Source organism: Halichoerus grypus, chromosome 7 (genome assembly GCF_964656455.1).
Source record: "Halichoerus grypus chromosome 7, mHalGry1.hap1.1, whole genome shotgun sequence".
Taxonomy (NCBI): domain Eukaryota; kingdom Metazoa; phylum Chordata; class Mammalia; order Carnivora; family Phocidae; genus Halichoerus; species Halichoerus grypus.
This window is the reverse complement of record NC_135718.1, coordinates 36,586,983-36,608,992: the sequence shown is the minus strand read 5'-3', so window position 1 is coordinate 36,608,992 and position 22,010 is coordinate 36,586,983. Positions and strand designations below refer to the sequence as shown.

General features: G+C 42.9%; 1 protein-coding gene across 2 annotated transcripts in view; it reads right to left on the bottom strand.

Moving 5' to 3' along the window:
• Nucleotides 1-22,010, bottom strand: part of SLC16A12 (solute carrier family 16 member 12) — a 76,469-nt gene that overhangs the window by 16,370 nt on the left and 38,089 nt on the right. For both annotated transcript variants that reach the window (XM_078077412.1, XM_036084688.2), the window contains exon 2: nt 7,850-8,099. In XM_078077412.1, the coding sequence (XP_077933538.1) occupies nt 7,850-7,959 (110 nt within the window). In that variant the 5' untranslated portion in view covers nt 7,960-8,099. The remainder of the gene's footprint in view (nt 1-7,849; nt 8,100-22,010) is intronic.

Below are 22,010 nucleotides of genomic sequence, written 5' to 3'. Positions count from 1 at the left end.
CCAGCAAACACTGGACTGCAGTCTGATGCACAGAGTACAGAGTAGCCCACACTTGTGGAAGGAGGGGATGGAAGCTGGATGAGGCAGAGGGAGAGGCCAAGTTGTGATGCAGGACTGACAAATCTTCCCCAATCCCAGAGGCTCTGTGCATCTCCCTCGATCCATCCCGGTATGTGGGTGTCCCTGGAAAGGCGTGCTCTCAGGAGAGGTAGCCCTCCCGCGGGTGAGGGGGAGCCCGGGTGCACTGACAGCTGCAGGTGGTCTGCGGATGGACACGCTGCTGCTGACGCTGTCTGAGAGGCACACCTCTGTGTTCACCGCCCTGAGTACCGTAGGTGACTATCTGTCACGGGGTGTAAAAAGTAGCCCTTCTGCATCCACTGATGTAAGAAGCCAGACAACACGCTGCAGTGGATCTGATGCTAGATGAATCATTAGATCAGAGTTTGGAGTACTGCAACACAGTCATAGGTAATGATATGCAGAATCGTGACATAAACTACCCGGCTGATCATTTGCATTTCAATTTAATTAAAATATTGCAGAGCTTTTTTAAAAGCATGAATTAACTGCAACAGCCTTAATCTAGTTTTAATTCAGTGCAACAGCAACGAAAAACTCTGTGATGTTTCTTAAAATCTTTTTGTAAAAGATGTATTTATTTATCTGAGAGAGAGAGGGCGTCTGAGGGGGTAGGAGGGGGGGAGGGAGAGAATCTCAAGCAGACTCCCCACTGAGCGTGGAGCCCTATGTGGGGCTCATTTTCACAACCCTGAGATCATGACCTGAGCCAAAATCAAGAGTCAGATAGATGCTTAACTGACAGCCACCCAGACACCCCATGTTTCTTAACATCTTAAAGATTGCTTGACCAGCACTAAAAAGTCTATTATTTTCTCCTAACCACAAGGACTTCAATTAAAGAGAATAATAACTTCTTGGATATAGCCTCATTTTTTAAAAAAGATTTTATTTATTTATCTAGAGAGAGAGAGAGAGAGCATGTGCGTGAGCGGGGGCAGGAGGGATAGGCAGAGGGAAAGAGAGAGAAACCCAAGCAGACTCTGCTCTGAGTGTAGAGCCCAGTGCAGGGCTCGATCCCACACCCCAAGATCATGATCTGAGCCAAAATCAAGAGTTGGGAGCTCAACCAACTAAGCCACTCGGGTGCCTCTTGGATATAGCTGCATTATCAAAATTGTTAAGTCATCCTTAGCCCAGGCTTCTCAATGCAAGTACTGCTGACATTTTAGTCATATTGTCCTGTGCATCAAATAGAGTTTAGCAGCATCCCTGGCCTTTAGCCCAAATGCCTCCAAACATTGACAAATGTCCGTTGGAAACCAAAATCAGCCTGGTTGAGAATCTACTCTATGGTCAAGTTTTACTTATTCTACCTTATACATATCTCTCAAATGCCTCCATATCTCTGCATCCCCCTTATTCCTAATTCATGCCAATACCTCTCTCCTGGACTGCAGCCCAAACCCTCCCAACTATTCTCCCTGAACCCACATGGCTGCCTTGGGTACATTTTACACTCAGTGGTCAGAGTTACTAGAACACAAAATATATCCTGATGCTTCAAACTTTTTAACACGACTTCTGAAATCCTGCATGAGCTGGCCCTTCTTAGGGTCTCCCCCGGCTCCCCACCACTATGCATTACTCACTTCAGTCAGACTGAATGCTTCCCATGACTCTCAACACACCACCCGTACTCTTTCACACCTCTGAGCATCAAAATTTGTCTTCTTTCCTAGGATGCTCTCTCAGCCTCCCTCATTCTTTTAGTCTCAAGATAACAGTCAACTCCTCCAGGAAGGCTGAGGAGGTTTGATGCCTGAGTCTGGGTTTGATGCCTCTCTTAAATGTTTACACGACATGCGGGGCACTTACCACATGACAGGCATATAGCAATCCCCTTTGCATGTGTTTGCATTCTCCACTAGACTGCTGCTCTGTGACAGCAAAGGCCATGTCTGTCTTGTCTTGCACTTAATCCCAAATATCCAGTACACCACCTTTCATGTACTGGGCGCTCATTAAATATTGTTCAAGGTTCGAGGTATTGAAGGAAGGAGAGAAAGAAGGAAGGAAGGATTAGCATTGGTAAAGAAGTGACTGGAAGCTGAGGAAGTAAAAAAGGTTGAGTAGCAACTTCAAGGACATAAATGAGGGAAAAGGAGGAGGAAGACTGGATGGTGGCTACCCAGGAAGGTGTAGCTACAAAAAGTAGAGTAGAGATGTGAAGAATCTGAGTTCGTAAGACGAATTAGTAGGAGGGAAATGCAGAAGCTGGAGAAGCAGCAGCCTAAGAAAAAAGGGTCCCAGATGATGATGACACTTTGGGATTGTAAATCAGTCTCTTCTCATCACTAAATCATTCTGAGGGATTTAATATTTGTGCGACTATGTTTGTCTCTTGTGGCTTTTTTGTTATCTTGTTTTATTGCTGTTTTGTTTTCTGCTTGATGGTTTTCTTAACTGACTTGACTAGTCATATCAGTCAAACGTTAAGTATGTAAAATTCAAAAATAACACCCGAGATTCTTATCTAAACATGTCAGCTGGTTTGCCAGAGGTAAAATTTAGTAACCACAAACATGCTTCTGATGGACTGTGACTTTCATAAAATACGGGAAGAATATTGTATAACTTCTTATTTGTTCTCAAAAGGGAAAGTACTTTTCAAATGGTAAAAGTTCATGATTTATGGCTTCTAAACATAGGTGCGGCCTCAAAGAAAACAAATGTTATCAGGAGCACATGGGCTTTTCATTCCAGAAATAATTTTTATTGTCCTTTGGAAAATTTGTGCATCTGACATGTCAGGAAAGCTGGGTCCTGATCTCTGATCCTCACACTGAGTAACTGAGAATTTTGATAATGCTTCCCCATCTATTAAATAAGCAGTTTGATAAACATAACTGGATCAGCCATAATGCATTAGATCAGGCTGCAGTAGCAAACAACTCCTAACATCCTTCAGGGGTTGATAGGCTCTATTCCTAAGAATGAGGAACAAAATATTGGGGCGCCTGGATGGCTCCAGTCGGTTAAGTGTCTGCCTTCGGCTCAGGTCATGATCTCAGGGTCCTGGGATGGAGTCCCACTCTCTACTCAGTGGGGAGTCTGCTCCTCCCTCGCCCTCCACCCCTCCCCAGCTTGTGCTTTCTCTCTCCATCACTCTCTCTCTCTCAAATAAATAAAATCTTAAAAAAAAAAAAAAAGAAACAAAATATCACCCCAGTGTCATCTGGTATGAAATAACATTCTCAAAGACACTTTCTCTCAAGGGGCCAACACGCCTACTGTCTCCACTTTGCCACTCTGCTATAAAATTCTTCTTTGGCTTCTAAAGAGCTGGATGCTGACAACATCTGGTTGGGCAAGACTTTCCTCTGATTGATGCAGTTGTCCACTACATCAGGGCAGGAAGTGATCCACTGGACAGTGCAGCCTAATAGTTGAAAGAATTACTACTCACTCACCATGTGACTTTATTTTTTGTTTTTGCAGCTCTTTAATTTTTCTTATTAAAGTAAATGTGTATTATTTGTATGGTTTTCTTCTGATTTTTATTTAAATTTTAGTTAACATACAGTGCAATGTTGGCTTCAGGATAACCATGTGACTTTGGCATATCATTTGACCTCTGTCTGTTGTTCCAAGGACTAAATGATTTAATGAATGAAGGGTGCTTGGAACAATGTTAACCGGCACAGAGCAAGGACTCAGCTAACATTAGCTATTACTAACAGGAATTCAGCTGTTGTTTAAAGAGCTCCCCAGTCTCACAGGACTGTAGACATCTATTGCAAATAATAGCTCTTATAGCTGGAGGCTTTCTTCGAACATTTAAATCAACTATTGCTTTTCAAGTCAACTCCAACTCAAGCTGTCAGTTTACAAATAGAATGTCATGTAATTTCACAATGAAACATGATTCTTAAAATAGAGAATGTGTTTGCTAATAAGATATCTTGAAGAAAAACATAAGTAATCAACACACATTAATGAACAGAGAGAGAAAAGAAATAAGAAGGACAGCTTTAATGGCCTGGACAATTTAAGCTTTATGTAAATTTCACATGGAAGGCAGCATCATCAGTTACAAGGCAAGAGCTGAAATATGATTTTAAAGTGACCTGGGTCATGACAGTAGCATCGTTCGTAAAGCAAAAACCAGGGAACAATACAAAAGTCCTTCAATAAAAATGTGTTAAATAAATTATGCTCACCTCCTCGTGATGGAATTTTAAGCATTTATTTTTCAGTGCGGTAGAACTGCATGTGCTGATATGGAAAATTTCCAAGAGATATTATTAAGCAAAACATAGTTCAAAACAGTATGTATAATATGAAAAGAATATGCTTTATATATGGATATAAGTTCTTAAAAATTTTGGGGGGCAGGTCTGAAGAAACGATTAACAAGGTTAACTTTGGGCAGTGAAACTGGCATTCAGGAAGTGAGGAGAAAAAGACTATTTTATGCATCTCTGTATTCAAATTTTTACCATCTGGATGTATGGCTTAATTTTTTTTTAAGATTTAGGGGGCCTGGGTGGCTCAGTCGTTAAGCGTCTGCCTTCGGCTCAGGTCATGATCCCAGGGTTCTGGGATCGAGCCCCGCATCGGGCTCCCTGCTCGGTGGGAAGCCTGCTTCTCCCTCTCCCACTCCCCCTGCTTGTGTTCCTTCTCTCGCTTTGTCTCTCTCTGTCAAATGAATGAATAAAATCTTAAAAAAAAAAAAAAGATTTATTCATTTAGCGGCGCCTGGGTGGCTCAGTCGGTTAAACATCCTGTGCTCGAGCCCCCGCAATGGGCTCCCTGCTCCTCGGGGAGCCTGCTTCTCCCTCTGCCTGCCGCTCCCCCTGCTTGTGTTTGCAACTCTCTCTGTCAAATAAATAAATAAAATCTTTAAAAAAAAGATTTATTCATTTATTTTAGAAAGAGGGAGAGAGAGAAAGAGAGCCAGAGGATGAGCAGAGGGGGAGGGAGCAGGACAAGCAGACTCCCTGCTGAGCTCAGAGCCTTATTCCCAGGACCCCGAGATCATGACCTGCGCCGAAGGCAGACGCTTAATTAGCTGAGCCACCCAGGTACCCCCTCCCCCACCCCCGGTATGGTTTAATTTTTAAGTATACAGTTTAAATAGGAAAAAAAAAAAAAAAGACTTAATTGCCTAACAGGCACTGATCCTCTGCATTGACAAATCACCCTTGCGGTTGCTTTCCTTGGCCCGATCGCCAGTCCTCTTGGCTGCTGCGTGTTCATGACATTGAGTTCCAATCCTGGCTGTGTCTTCACACTTTTCTTCTCTGAGCTTAATTCTGCTCAGCTATGCCCCTCTCAGCCTCTCCCATTAATGTCTGATAAGAGGTCTTCGGCACCAGCCACAACCCTCTCCTGGTTTCTGGGTAAACCTGCAGCAGGTCGGGAACGGGGGCTGCCCACTGTGATCACCAAGGGAGTAGCAGATGAAGTGCATGGACCTGATGCAGCTGGAAACCTCTTTCTCTTGTCATTTCTTCCTGCCCAAATGCTACCCATTCTTCAAGACTTCATTCCAGGGACAACTTCTCTAGAAAGCCTGCCCTGAACTGCCGGTCAGAATGAACCCCTCTCTCACCAGTGTTATTTTACACTCTGTTTTTACCTGATGTATATTTAGCACATTTTGATTTGTATTTCAGTTATTTGTGCCTGAGTCTATGGGGTGGTGTTCCAACATCTTTGTGTTTTCGGAAGCGCCTAGATAGAGCCTTGTCCTCAGTGAATGTATAGTTATATATTAGTGAGCCTGATTTCTATTAAATCAAAGTTGAAAACTTAAGGGTACAACCTAAAAAAAAATGCAAGACTTTCAGCCCTTGGTGACAGTCATGGGTTCCACTGGCAAATCCACTGTGACTGAGAAAAAACTGAGATTCAGTGTCCTGCCAAACAAGACAAGCCACACAAGATGCTAAACGAGCATTAAAGAACATCAGTAAATTAGTGTCTTTGCTCTAAGTCCTCAGTTTTCAACAGACACCTACCCCAAGTTATTTCCATAGTTCCAGAGGACAACACTCAAAGAATCCACATATCTCCCAGTCTTAATGTGTAGTTGTTTGTACATGAATTGAGGATGACCACTCTCATGACTAGTTAGCAACAGGACAGGGAGAGTAGAGAGCCTCTGTCAGAAGAATTTAGAAGCAACTGTCCCCCAGCCCCATGACTTCTCATTACTGGACGTGACAACCCTGTGGAGATTAGGAAGTAGCTTACCTTAAGACAATGATGCCATCACCAAGGCAATTTTTAAAAAACCTATGTCTGGTAAGACTATGCTGTTCAAGAGGAGAAGGTGCAGAGTGTTTGAGGGGGCAAGGAACTGACCACGGAGCTTCCTCAAAGTACCTACATCTTGGAGCAGAACGAAGGTGAATAGTGAAGCAAAGTCACTTCTCGAAATGCAAAGGCACCGAGAAAGGACATGTGTATGGATATACACATGCATATGGAAGATCAGGCAGAAGTATGGTGTGTGTATGAGAAATAAGAGGATAGGAAAACACCTGGTTTGTGTTGGAAGGAGTCGATGGATTATGTGCGCACATACAATGGCAAATACACAAGATAAGAAGTTAAAAAAAAAAAAAGACTAGAAATCCAGTCCAGTTCTGTCCCAGCAGACCAAAACTGTGGGTAAATCACTTAACCTTTCTGAACACCAGGGTCCTAATCTATGACATGGGGGTAAATAAGCCTATTCTGCCTAAACTGCGTCATGAAGACTCCACTACCCGAAAGATATCGACCTGAGCCCTCCTTATAAAGCGCTGAACTCACTTCCAGAACTTTCCTGTCATGGAAATGATGGAAGCTTCCACATGTAAAAACCAAGAGATTCCTTTTTAACTCTAAGACTCCTACACCCAGAACACAAGATCCATGATATAGATGGAAGAAAATTCAGACTCAATACCAATCACATCATTTTAAATGAATCTATAATTTTTTAAATGATACACAATCAACCAACCCTTATTGTAGTAAAAACAAATATCCTGCTTCTTTCCTGCATTATATATTGTTATGGGGGGAAACACCGATGCTTTTATTAAGGATGTCATCAAATAAAATTTTTAGGGCAAATTACTTTGTTTCACTGCTGAAGGTGCATTGTCAGAAAAGAACAAGGAGTTCTACTTGAATGAAAGCACATGCAGAAGAAAGAGCTAGCATATGCAGATTTCAAGCATGCACTTATTCCAAATATAAAGATGAGATGAATGAGTCCCAACATATACAGGTGTAACTCAAGCAAATTCAATGCTACACCCTTGGATAAAAGAAAGAGAGGAGAAATGAACAAGTGAGAATAAGAGAAGCCTGTACTTCTACTGTTACTTTCCTTCAATCTAGAACTTAGCCTCCAGCACCATGGTCAAGTGTAAAATGAAGCAGAAGAATTTAAATTCTAGGTTTGAAGCTTCCAACGGCTCAGCATCTGGTGAGTCAAGAGGTTTTCAAGGATTGTTTGGACCTTATGTATTTTTCTTTTCTGGGATGAGCTGCTTATGAAAACAAATGGCTGAAACAGCCATAACATTTAATCTAAAAATGCCCTAATGCTCCAGGTTTCTGTGCCAGATATTACAGAAGACACCACTATCCAGGACTTGCAAGTGTCAGAAAATCCCATTCCTGGCAAAGAAAAAGACATCCAAACAAAGGAAACACACACACACACATATTTTCACAATGACAGGTTCAGAAATAGAATGAAGCAGGCTTAGAAGAAAAGACAAGCCAGATCATCTTAATCAATGATGAAGAGAATCCCACCTACCTGGTGACTGCCCGGGTGCAGATGGTAACAAGGAAACAGCCAGCCACGATCATCCAGCCCCAGCCTCCATCGGGAGGAGAGGTAGACCGAACTCTAGTTCCTTTGGCCATGGCTTCAATTATTTTTTCTTCTTTCTCGGGTTACTCCAATAGCCCAGTTCTGATCCTGGAAGAGATTTGCTGTCCAGTGACTTCCTCTTGGCATTCAAGATTGGCATGGAATGCTACCTGGCACATAGGTTATTGGCCATCTAAAACCAAAAATCAGGATATATTTGTATTTTATTTTCATACCCAAAGGTTGATTTTTCACTTGACAAAAATGATCATTACTTTCCTGTTAAATATGATTATTTGTAACTATGAATGCTGGACTGAGGCAAAGACCATTAGTTGTTCTTGGTACCCATTCTTCTTCTTTTTATTAAGAGATCCTCCCAAAATTTAGCCAAATCCATGTGCACCCAGTTTGATACCATATTTCCTAGCTTCTCTTGAAGGCAGATGTGGCTTCTCTTGTGGTAGATTTAGTCTAAATAAAAGGGATGGAAGAAAAAGTGATGCACCATTTCTAGTTCATGAGCTCAAAGGCAAAGGCACTTTCCTAGGACTTCCACCACCCGCTTTCCCATAGACGAGCATGGATGTGGGGGTGAGACAGCTTCACCCACACAGACCAGGACGGCTCCCTGGGGGCTGGCAGAGCTACAGGGTAGAAGGAGCCTGGGTCTCCAGATGATGGTGGAGAAGGGCTGCCTCTCCAGCTCTGGACTTCACAGACCTCTACACCATTACACAAAATACCAAAAAGCTTCCGTTTTATTTGAGCCTCTGTGTTTTGGCGTCTCTCTGTTACAACAGCTTAGACCATGTCCTACTTATAACACCAAATGAGTCTGATAGTAACTTCTTTGGCATTTCTGACTAGCAATGCTGTAATTTTTATTTTTTTATTTTTAAAATTTTTTCTTCAATGCTATTATTTTTTAAGTGTGTAATTAAGGCAAGAAGAGAATGACAAATAAATGAACCAGAATAGAGAGCCCAGCAGCAAGTACATAATAATTCAATATAACTAAATAAGGTAGCAGAGACTGGTGGAGATAAAAGGATTACTCACTATATCATGTTACAACTCTCCCGCTAGTTCTTAACCTTCTAGATAGGTCAGTGTTAAATGCAAAAAAAAAAAAAAAAAAATCATTAAAAATCTAGGTGAAAATATAGGCAAATATTTATCTGATATCTAGATAGAAGAAGGACTCCCTGAGACATAAAGTAATGTAACAAACTCAGAGGAAATTTTGGTTGATTTGTCTAAATTAAAATTTAACATTTCTACATATCACAAGATGTAATAAATAAAGCCAAATGATAAACCATAGACTTGCAAAAAAAAAAATTAGCAATACATGGTTCAAAGAAGTAATATCTGTAACATTCATTCATTCAACTACCAACACTTACTGAGCGTCTACTAGATGCCAGGCAGTATTTCAGGGCACTGGGAATCCTTATGGTGGGCAGACTCTAAGGTACTCCTATAGTCCCGCCTCCTGTTGTTCTTTTTTTTAAAGATTTATTTATTTATTTATTTGACAGAGAGAGAGAGAGAGAGAGAGAGCATGCACAAGTGGGAGGGGGTGGGGCAGAGGGAGAAGGAGAAGCAGACTCCCTGCTGAGCAAGGAGCCTGATGCGGGGCTCAATTCCAGGACCCGGAGATCATGACCTGAGCCGAAGGCAGACACTTAATGACTGAGCCACCCGTGCCTCCTGTTGTTCTTGACTGTATATAATCCCTCCCCTTGAGTGAGGGTGGGACCTGTGACTTGCTACTAACCAGAGTAGGGCACAGGTGACAGGACATGAATCTCATGTTGTGTAAGACTCAGTCTTGCTAGAAAACTTGTTCTCACTCTCCTGGTGGCCTTGAAGAACAAGCTGCCATATTGCACACTGCCTATGGAGGGGGCCACGTGGAAAGGACTGTGGGCAGCTTGTGGGAGCCAAGGACAGCCTCCAGGAGACAGCAAAAAGCTGAAGTTCTCAGTCCTACAATAAAAAAGAAACAAATTCTTCCACAACATCCCAAGTGAGCTTGGAAGCAGATTTTTTCCTGGTAAGCCTCCAGTTGAGAACACAGCTTGGCCGACATTTTGACCGTAGCCTGTGACACGCTGCGCCGAGCACCCTGTTAAGCCATCCTGGATTCTGGTCCCACAGAAACTGTGATATAAGGTGCTTCTTAAAGTATTCTTTAGCATGTCAAACAGGCTTCTGAATTATAGTTAGGGATGAATTGTGTGAGAGACAAAAATAAGAGTTTGACAGATCCTTTTTCCACTGGATGGAGCAAATTACTCAGTTGTTGGTATAATTTGATTATGATCACCAGACGAAATCCAAGGTAGTATTAATTCAATGAAACATCATTTCAAATATGACAAAGCGTGCATTATTTGGAACACAGCCTATGTACCACTTGGTAAGTTATGGGCAAACCAAATGAATACAAATTTTTTTTAATTTTTTAAGGATTTTATTTATTCATTTGAGAGAGAGAGCACAAGCAGGGGGAGAGGCAGAGCGAGAGGGAGAAGCAGGCTCTCTGCCGAGCAGGGAACCTGATGCGGGGCTTGATCCCAGGACCTGGAGATCATGACCCGAGCCAAAGGCAGATGCCCAAGCGACTGAGCCCCATGAATACAAATTTTTTTAAAGAAAAGGCTCACAGTAGAATCTTGCCATCTTTAGAGCCACCCGAACAAACTGGCAGCCTGTGAGTTCAGAGAGCAAATGCAGAGCAAAGATAGTGAATGGGATTCATTCCCTCACAAGACAGGCCCCGAGAGCTCCTTTACCCCTTCTGCCACATGAGGACACATCAGAAAGAAGGCTGTCTAGGAGAAAGGAGATGGGCTCTCACCCAAAACAATTCCGCCAGCACCTTGATCTTGAACTTCCTACCTCCAGAACTGTGAGAAATAAAGGTTTGCTCTCCAAGCCATTCAGTCGAGAGTAGTTTCATTATAGTAGCTTAAATGGACAAAGACACCTAAAACTGTAGATCTCCCAATTCTCTTGAGAAATTGTAAGTGCTATAGATACCGGTCAGGTATTCCTTTGTGGCAGCTATCAGAGGGAGTGAAGGAGAAGCACATTCCTGGATAAGGCCTGTCTTCCCCACTTCACCCTGTCCCTGACCTCCTTTCCTGTCCTACCCTGCGGTCTCACTCACACACAACACCTGACAGGCCCCTGCAAGCAACAGCTTCTCTACTTTTGCCGATACCACGTTACCGTAAGTCAGAGTTCCTTGAACGGCCAGCTGTGAGTCACATTCATGGGGTGCGTTATGTCTTGCGCTCCCTCTCACAATTTCAATGTGACCAGCCTTCAAATTCTACCCACACCTGCGTGCGCACGCACACTCACGCGCGCACACACACACACGCACACACACACTGAAATAACTCACTGCTTAGACATAAATAGGTGCCAAGTGTCACAAAATGGTAGAATCAATTGTACGAGTAAAACAGCCAAAGCTCAGAAACCTCTGCCTTGGTTTAGTTCTAGCCTCTTCATAGTTTTTCCTTTAAAATTACCCCAAGGTTAAGCTGTTTTCCAATTGAAGACTGTAAATCCACCAACATATAAATGTCCAGTATCTGGACCATCCTCAGTCAGTGCAGCCCAGTGCTGCTCAGGAATGCTGAAACAGGGGCGCCTGGGTGGCTCAGTCGGTTAAGCATCTGTCTTCGGCTCAGGTCATGATCTCAGGGTCCTGGGATTGAGTCCCCCTTTGGGATCCCTGCTCAGTGGGGAGCCTGCTTCTCCCTCTCCCTCTGCCACTCCCCCTGCTTGTGCTCTTTCCCTCTCTCTCTCTCTGTGTCAAATAAATAATCTTTAAAAAAAAAAAAGAATGCTGAAACAGGCAGTGAAATGTACTGCAATAGACCAAGAATTAGAAAGTTATTCAGATTCTTTGAATAGTAATCTCATTGCTGGGAAGTTATCCTAAGAAAACAATTTAAGAGAAGATTTAGAGCTACCATATGATCCAGCAATTGCACTACTGGGTATTTACCCCAAAGATACAAAAGTAGGGACCCGAAAGGCTACGTGCACCCCGATGTTTATAGCAGCAATGTCCACAATAGCCAAACTGTGGAAAGAGCCAAGATGTCCATCAACAGATGAATGGATAAAGAAGATGTGGTATATATATACAATGGAATATTATGCAGCCATCAAAAGGAATAAGATCTTGCCATTTGCAACGACGTGGAAGGAACTGGAGGGTATTATGCTGAGCGAAATAAGTCAAACAGAGAAAGACATGTATCATATGACCTCACTGATATGAGGAATTCTTAATCTCAGGAAACAAACTGAGGGTTGCTGGAGTGGGGGGTGGGGTGGGAGGGATGGGGTGACTGGGTGATGGACACTGGGGAGGGTATGTGTTCTGGTAAGCGCTGTGAATTGTGCAGGACTGTTGAATCTCAGATCTGTACCTCTGAAACAAATAATGCAATATATGTTAAGAAAGAAAAAAAGAAGAAGAAGAATGTAGCAGGAGGGGAAGAATGAAGGGGGGGAAATCGGAGGGGGAGAAGAACCATGAGAGACGATGGACTCTGAAAAACAAACTGAGGGTTCTAGAGGGGAGGGGGTTGGGAGGATGGGTTAGCCTGGTGATGGGTATTGAGGAGGGCACGTTCTGCATGGAGCACTGGGTGTTATGCACAAACAATGAATCATGGAACACTATATCTAAAACTAATGATGTAATGTATGGGGATTAACATAACAATAAAAAAAAATTTAAAAAAAAAAAAAAAGAAAAGAAAACAATTTAAGAGAAGATAGACACTAGGGGTGGAAAATAATAGTTGCATTATGAATAATATATAAAACAGAGACAACTTAAGTGCCCAACGACTGGGAAGTGTTTCAAGAGTTATGACACATGAACAAATGGAACAGTATCCAATCCTTTAAAACCATAAACAAGAAGATAATATTGTAATATGGCAAAACATCTATGTCGTCATGTTAAGGCAAAAAGAAGTCTCTAAAACTGTGTGAGGAGAAGCTAGGTAAAACTTATGTAGAAGTTGTATATTTGCAACTATCGCAAAGAATAGAAGGATACGCAAAAAAGGTATACAGTTGCAAAGATGATGCAAAAAGGTATACAGCTGGTATAATTGTTAGGACTCATTTTCAAAATTGTATTCAATACCATTTTATATGTAGTTTTCTTAGATAGTTCAGGTCTACTCCTACGATGAAAAAAATATGAGCACAGACATTTCCTTTGTATAGGGTCTCAAGGACTAGAAAGAACCGTACCACTTATTGAAACAACACAGTGAAAATTAGGTGATTGTTCAGTAGAGGACGTGATGTACGTAACAGGCCCCAGCAAAATGAAATGTTCCGTCTCATTACAAAAATCTTAAGCATCATTAACTTTTCCTTCGCCTCTTGTGTCTCCAGATGATTCCATTTTCATTTGTTTTAGTTGAGCAACCGCTCTTTGGCATTCCCACATTTTATGAGTTAAGAACCAATCTGTGTGGATCTCCCAAAAAAATTCAATTGCAAGAATCCAAATGAGCGAGGTGAGTAACATGCCCAAGCAGCGCTGGGCTGATGGCACCGTGAACAGAGGTCTGTTGTAAGTTAAAGTCGACCTGGGTAAAACCACAGAACCGGGAACATTCTCACAGGGTTCCAGGGTGGGGAGAAGCAGCTTTGAAAGCATCGGTAGGCGGTACCATGATTCATAATTCCTCATGAACAGGCCCACTTGAGCCTCACAAGCCTCAGAGACAGGCGCTGTTTTCTCCCGTTGGTGAGGATGAAGCTGAAGCCCAGAGGAGTGAAGGGACTCACCTGGCAGTGCTACATGGACATACAGGTGGAGACGAGGGACCCTCACAGATTTTGGACAGTGCGCTTGCCCATCCGCCCTCCAGATTTCCAAACGGCTATTGGGCACAGCTGTCAACAAGCCATACAAACAAGGGTAAAGCTTGAGCACCCATTCGTGTGGGTGATCATGACAGAAGAGTAAAGCTTGAGCACCCATTCGTGAGTGATCATGACAGAAGAAAGGGGGAGGAAGCCCACAGGCTAACACAAGGGTATACTGACCAAAAAACCACTCGTGTTTCTTTCAAAACAGGTCATTTAATAGATTTCTATGTATTCAGAAGAAAAGCACAGGTTAGACAAGGCTAACGTAGTTTCATGGAGACTTTGGAGCAGCCTGCACTTCCCCTAGGATATTAGCCTGCACATTCTTATAAATAATTAACTGCCCTGATATGGCACAAATATAAGAAAAAAGTCCTTTACTGAGTTAATAGTATACCGAAAACTATACGCAAAGGAAACGTGTTACCATCAGGTGATTCTTCATTTTACTAATCAGCCTCCAATTTATTTCATTTGACATCCAACCACTAAAGTATAATTGCATTCTGCATCTCATTCTGGTTTCAGAAAAACCTTTTTGGAACAAGAGAGACTCTATATCATGATGTTCTTCTAAGATTACTCCTTAATAGTACAAATTAGGATATATGCTCATTTTCACATCCTCCTCCTTGCTTTAAAAAAATCTAACCATTTGCAAGGGTGCCTGAGTGGCTCAGTTGGTTAAGCATCTGCTTTGGGTTCAGGTAATGATCCTGGGGTCCTGGGATCAAGCCCTGTGTTGACTACCCACTCAGTGGGGAGTCTGCTTCTCCCTCTCTCTCTGTCCCTCCCCCCATTTGTGCTTTCTCTCTCACTCGCTCTCTCTCAAATAAATAAAATCTTTAAAAAAAGTTTTTGTACTATTCTTACAACTTTTCTATAAATATGATATTATTTCTGGGGTGTCTGGGTAGCTCAGTTGGCTAAGCATCCAACTCTTGATCTCAGCTCAGGTCTATGATCTCAGGGTCCTGGGATCAGGTTCCCTGCTCAGTGGGGCGTCTGCTTCTCTCTCTGCACTCTGTCTCTCCCCACTGCTCATGCTTTCTCTCTCTCTCTCTCTCAAATAAATAAATAAAATCTTTTTAAAAAAATCTAACCATTTGCAAAGAATTCTTGCTAACAATCAATAACTTTCCAGGAAAGCATTGCATTTGTGGGCCAAATCCTTCATATTGTCCTCCGTAAAGTTTTCTGAAGTGATCTCTTCTGTCCGTAGAAGACTTCCGTACCTCTTACGGTCAGTGCGCTGCTACAGAAAAGTTGACAGTGGTCCCGGAACCACTTGTTTTGTTAGGGCTCCCAACACTATCTTTCTTGCTCTTTCCTTCCTCCATTCCCTTTTACTTCCAGTGCCTTAAACTTTAGCTGTACCCTTCTTTATAAATTGCTTTGCAGCCACAAAACAGATAAAGGTATGTGGGGGAAAGATATCAAGGGCGAGAATTAAGACCATTGGGTCTAAGTGACACGACGTAGTTGTATGACCCTGTGCAAATCACTTCCTCTCTCCTACCATTTCCTAATCTCTAAAACCAGGGAGTTGAATTACTGTTTATCCTTCAAACCAGGTGACTGATTATTAGGTATCTCTTCCCTCATGTGTGAATTACCTGGTCAACCAGGCACTCTCAGTAAACCGATGGTTCCACTCTTTGTTTTTACTTAAGAATCATGAAATTTGCCAGTCTCTCTCATTTTTGAGGCATTTCCAAAATACTCCTGTACTCTAGATAGTATTTTTGGAATATCTCTTGAGGTATTTATTACCTTTTGTTGGCAAGCTGGTTTTTTCTCCCCGGCCCCCTTCTCTTATTAAGGCTAAGCCAAGAAGTTTATTACTGTAAGAAACAAGAAAACGAGTCCCATCCATAATAAATTCATCCATAAATAAGGAATCATAGGCTTGTGCTGAAGGGGAAGTTTCTACTGCACAAAGGGAAAGTAGTTTCCTAATTCCTCACCATACCACTTATCTACCCCTGGTCAAGACTTAAGAGAATTGGAAGTGCAGCCCTGAAAAACCTAGGCAGCTCATCACTTTTCCTTTTAAAAAACCTTTCGCCCTTCCTCTCTGGGTAGTCTTCTACAGGACACAGTGAGGACAGAAGGCAATACCTGGACACCAGCAAGATGAGTGTCACCCGCAGAATGCCTAGACACCAATACCGAGGAAAGCCCTGCTTAGGCCAATGAGAACTCAGGGACCTACATGCCAACCACCTCATCCACCATTACTATGAGGACACATGAGTTCTCCCCTAAGCCAGACAGGCAGAAAGGAGACAGAGGGATAAACACCACAGAAAGGAGAAACAACACTTACTTAGAGATTAACCTTGGATTTAACTAAATATTGATCCAAAACAACGGAGCTAAGATGAAAGCAAGTACTTTAAACTGGCAAAGACTGCTGGAAACTTTTCAAAATTGAGATATAATTTACACACACCCATTTTTAAGTCTATGTTTTGATGACTTTTGACAATGTATACACTCACATAACCACAACCACCACAACCAAAACAGAGAATATTTTCCTCACGCCAAATACTCCCTCATGCTCCTTTGCAGTCAATATCCACCAACCTCAGCACCACGCTACCACTGGTTTGCTTTCTATCCAATATAGATTAGTTTTGTCAGCCAAGAATTCCGTAAAAATGGAATCACACAATATGGACCATTTTGTTTCCAGATTCTTTCACTCGTGATAATGTTTTAAGATTCATCTAGGATGTTGTGTGTATCTGTAGATTCCTTTTTATTGCTGAATAGTAATCTGTATTATGGATATACTGCAATTTATTTATGTATTCATCTGTTGATGGACATTAGGGTCGTTTCCAGTTTCAGACCATTATGAACAAAGCTTCTGTGACATCCATATACACGTCTTTATGTGGACATCTATTTTCATTCTCTTGAGTAAATATGTAGGAATGAAATTGCTGAGTCATATTGTAAGTATATATTTGACTTTAGAAGAAACTCCCAGACTGTTTTTCAAAATGGCTACACAATATTATGAGTAATATATTAGAAGTCCAGTTGTTCCAGCGTGTAATGGATTTTCATCGTAGTTTTAATTCGTGCTTCCCTGATGACTAAGAATGTTAACCATTTTTTTCATGTACTTATTAACTATTCATACATCTTCTTTTGTCTATTCAAATATCATGCACATTTTGGGGGGTTGTTTGTCTTTTTATTGAGATATAAAAATTCATTGTATATTGTCAATACAAGTCCTTTGTAGACATATGTATTACAAATATTTTCTCCCATTCTGTGGCTTGCCCATTCATTTCTTAGTGGTATGTTCTGAAGAGCAGAAGCTATTAATTTTGATGAACTGGAATTGGTTATTTTTTCTTGTGTAGCCATCAAATGTATTTCTATATATTAGTGGCGAGCGATTACATATTAAAATTTAAAAATACCACTTTATGGTAGCATCCCAAACCATGAAATGCCCAGGAATAAACTTAGCATAATATTTGCATTACTTTTCCACTAAAAACTACAAGACAGTGCTAAGAGAAATTTATAAATGCCTACGAGAGAAAGAGAGAGATACCCTGTTCATTCCATGGAAGATGTCGAATCTGTCCAAGTTGATTGATATTTTCAATGGCTGGGAATCACAGGGGACACCATGTGCACCACAGGGCCATCTTCCAAGTCTGCTAGGAGGATTCCAACACTTTTCCGCACAGCCTTCAGAGCAGCGGAGCCGTGTTCTTACAGACTTGTAGCCTGGGGCGAGCACACGATCTGAAAAGGACCCAGTGTGGAGGGAAGTTAAAGAAACTCCTCTGGCGGCTTGGGTTTGCACAGTCTCTGGCCCAGGGAGCCAGCTATTTTTTCCATTTGGAGTCTCTGGGCCTTAGGGATGCCTTCTACTGCATATGGATTTATTTATTTTTGTTGCTCAATGGTATTACACATGTGCTATGAAAAATAATATTGCTCTTAGTAAAGAAAAACTACTGATTTGCTTTTTTCCCCTCTCCTTTCTGCTTCTCTCTGCTTAGTCCTCCCACGGATCCTGGTAACAGGGGAATAAATAACTACTGACTTCACCCAGAAATTTTGGGGGTGTCTGTCGGACACCTTTGAGCACTAAACTGAAACACTGACTTCCGGTAATGAAGCCGCCCGAGTTCCTACACTGGGTGTGAGACTTTGGGGACAGGAATACTTTACATAAGACCTAGAACAAACAGCAGAGCAATTTATATGGTCTCCAGAGAGGGAGAAAAGGGTACAACCTGTGATTCATGTAAGACGCAGAGAGTAGAAAGCACCTTCTTTCCCTCCCTGCCCAGCTGCTACCCCACAGAGCTGCTGATTCTAGGCAACAGCAGAAAAATGCTTACTTCTGCGTCTAATAGTTTGTTGATGGTGCAATTCAAAACCAGGCGCTTGCCCCCAATTACCGTTCTCTGCAGGGCTGGAGTTCTTGTCTCTCCTCTTTGGAAGTGCACGTAGAAGCAGCGATAGGCCTGGGCTGTAGCCCTCTCTGATAAAAAGTATAACACGCAGTCGTGATGCCTGCGCCTGGAACAGTGTCTGGTACAAAGCTGGTGTGGCTCAGTGAACAAATTCTTGTGCTAACTCTGTGGGCTTGCAGAAGTCTTGAATTCTAATTTTGCACTCTTACGGCGTATGGAATTATTAGGTCAGAATATGTTCTATCAGAGGACTCTCGGCTGCAGAGGAGAAGCTTGGGGCTTGAGATGCATCGCACAGAATCTTTCTATTAGTTCACAGAGAGCCTTTTATTGAAGAACAGTGCTGGCTGTCTATACCACCACATTTTCCACACTCTGTAATCACGGCTATGTTGTTGGAATGGGAGAGGCAACCAGTCAGGTATTTCAGTCGGCTAGAAGTTAACCCCTCGCGTCATGCAGCGTTGTGGAGAACTGGTGTTTGAAAGCCAGCGCAGGCAGAACTCAGGTCTGCACGGAGTGTGAGCTCCCTAAGAGTCGGGGACCCTTGGTGCTCCAGTGCTTCAGACACTGCCTGGAAGAGAACAGGCACTCAACAGACATTTAGGGAACGAACATCCCCAGTTCCCGAGTTCTGGACGTTTTCTCAAATCACATGGGGAAGGGGTAGGGGGATCTTGAGGGATGGGGGCAAGAAATTACCCATCCATTCTTTGTTCTTTTTATCCACTATCAAACCAGATTAACCAGCTTTCCCAGCATCTGGGTAACAGAGCCTTAAGTGAATATATCTCACTGAGTACACCAGCATGGCCAGGCCCTGCCCCCAGACCAGGCCAAACCCGCAAACATAACTTCACTGCCAGTGTAATGGAAAAACTCAGATTTTTCCTTCCTATGTAGGGAAAATCCAGTTCTTCCCTACTATGTGTTTCTCTCCCGTGAGTCTCCTTTACTGCTCACACAAAACACTTCACGTCTGACACTTCCAGTCACCCGCACACCAAGAAGCAATTCTTGAACACCAGCAGGGTGTCCAAGAATTTGACTCAATTCTGACTTCTACCCAGAGAAAGTGTCAGATCCCACAGTTTAAGGGCTCAGTCCCAGAAGACCGTCCCTCACCCCCCACCTTCAGACAGCAGTCACATGCCAAGGGTATCATCTGAGCTTCTGACAAACAAACAATAGTTCAGCAGTGCCAATGACCTCTTCCTTGGGTTCCACTAATTTGCTAGAACGGCTCACAGAACTCAGGAAAACACTTACTCATGTTTACCAGTTTACTATGAAAGGCTATGATAAAAGATACAGATGAACATCTAGATGCCAGAGACATGTAGGGCAAGGTATGTGAGCAGGGCCACAGGACTTCCGTGCCCTGTCCGGCGATGACACTTTCCTCACACCTCCACGTGTTCACCAACCTGGAAGCTCCCCGAGCCCCACACTACTGGGATTTTATGGAGGCTTCCTCACATAAACGTGATCAGTTATTAACTCCATTTTCAGCGCCTCTCCTCTCTCGGAAAAAGGGAGGGGGACGCGGGGCTGAAAATCCCAAGCTTCTAATCACGGCCTGGCCTTTCTGGTGACCAAGAGAGTGGCTAAAAATGCACGCGGGTTGCTGGAGGGCTCACCTACAGAGCCTGGCACTCGGCCCACTGTCTGCCCCACACTGCACAAGCCATCAAATTCCACAGGCCCTTAGAGATGTTTATTTTTGCGCTCTGTAGACTCTGCTCACCGCTTGAGCCATGGTAGGTCACACAAAGGACAAGGTGTTGCCAAGGCTGAGAATGTGGTGTACTCTTTAGTGCGAGACCGAGAACCAGAATTTCTTTCTGGAAATGAAAAACTTAGAAATGATTATACAAAAATCCTTTCAAGATGTGGGCGGTCGTCTTTGTCTCCATCCTGATAGAAATAGTTAGAACTGAACCAGTCATTCTACTCCCTCCTAGTTTGGGACCCAGAGAAAAGGTTGGTGAACTTTCACAACAAAGGCCTTGGAAGTAGTTCTCAACCAACTTTTTCATGTGTGAGTTCACTCTATACGTTTTTAAATATTTCCTAAAAGTAAATAAATAAAAGAAAATATTTCCTTAGCCAAACATGCCAACAGTTATATTTTTAGTGTTATTTGTTGATTAAGAAAATATATAAAGGGGCGCCTGGTGGCTCAGTCAGTTAAGCGTCTGCCTTCGGCTCAGGTCATGATCCCAGGGTCCTAAGATCGAGTCCCGCATCCGGCTTCCTGCTTCAGCAGGGAACCTGCTTCTCCTTCTGCCTGCCGCTCCCCCTGCTCGTGTTCTCTCTCTCTGAGAAATAAATAAATAAAATCTTTTGAAAAAAAAAAAGAAAATATTTAAAGACATCTGTTAAAATGAATTTCATGGTATTTGCAAATACATTTTATTTTATTTTATAAATCCCTAAGGCACTTACAAACATTTGACCAAGCCTGACAACTGAGTAAGATGTTTTTCTGTTCATGGGCGGTGTTGCATGTGCTGTGGATTTGCACACTCTGTACTAATTCTCTCATCTCTTCCCAGGTCGGAGACCCCCCAGATTAGAAGCTCCCCTCTGTTTATTATGGGTAGGGCTAGTGCCTTAGAGAACATAAATTCCTTCTGGTTTACTAGGTGTATTATTTATCCTAGTAGGGGCCAGGAAGTTGGGGAAACCTCAACAAAGACATTTATAAAGATGTGAGCTGTGTTCATAAACTCTAACAAAGGTCACTAGAGTCCCCTGGGGCTAGTAACAGTGGAAGATATTACCACCTCTGGGCCTGAAGGGCAGAGGGAGAGAGCAACTACTGGAACCTTCTATAAAGTTAACCGTAGAAAATCTTGGGCAAAGGAAAGCAGCCAGTGTACAAGGATCAGACAGTAAAAGAGCCAAGGAAATAAATACACCAGCCTCGCACTCCTGATGCCTTCTGAGTCCTCTCGGTGGCTGGACCCAAGGGGGACCCAGGGGCTGCAGCTCCTGCATGTCAGTCTCCCAGGGGAGAAATGGATGGACAGTGGACTTAGAGGGACAGATGGAAGCATCCTGCACACCAGTGTGGGCTGCAAGCTTGTGTCGTGCACCAGGGCTATGACTGAAAGATGAGGTCAATTCCTGAGCCATTGTGGGCTTGCCTTTGAACAAGATCAAGTCACAAGAGTTACCAACTCAAATCTTTTGGCTTATTTCAAATACAAAACTCAGTTGTGACACTGACCTCCTCTTTTGCTGCTCTTACTTTCGTGCTCCCTTAATTTCAGCCAGCAATCACTTTTAAAGGGACAATGCCACACCTGTGTTTCTGCTGCCAACCTTCCTCAAGTTTCCAAGAGCCTACAAGGTGCCTCAAACGCACATGTGCAAAAAAAGCACAGGCTCTTCTCCCCTGGAAACACAATGTGTGTGTGTGTGTGTGTGTGTGTGTGTGCGCGTGTGTAATGCTTTTAGCATTTTCCAACTAGGCATACTAGAACTCTCTTGAGTTGACAATTCCCCAGGTCTCATAACAAGTGAGGCCAACTCTGACCACTTCCGCTTGTGTGCCTCTCACATCCATGCCATGATGAAGACATGAAAGCCTTCCCGCTTTCATTTCCCTTTGTCTTGTACCTGACCCAAGTCGGAGGCTGCCACAGCGGGCCCAGCTCCATCCGTCCCTGCCAGAGTGACCCTATTCAGACTTCTCTGCTACT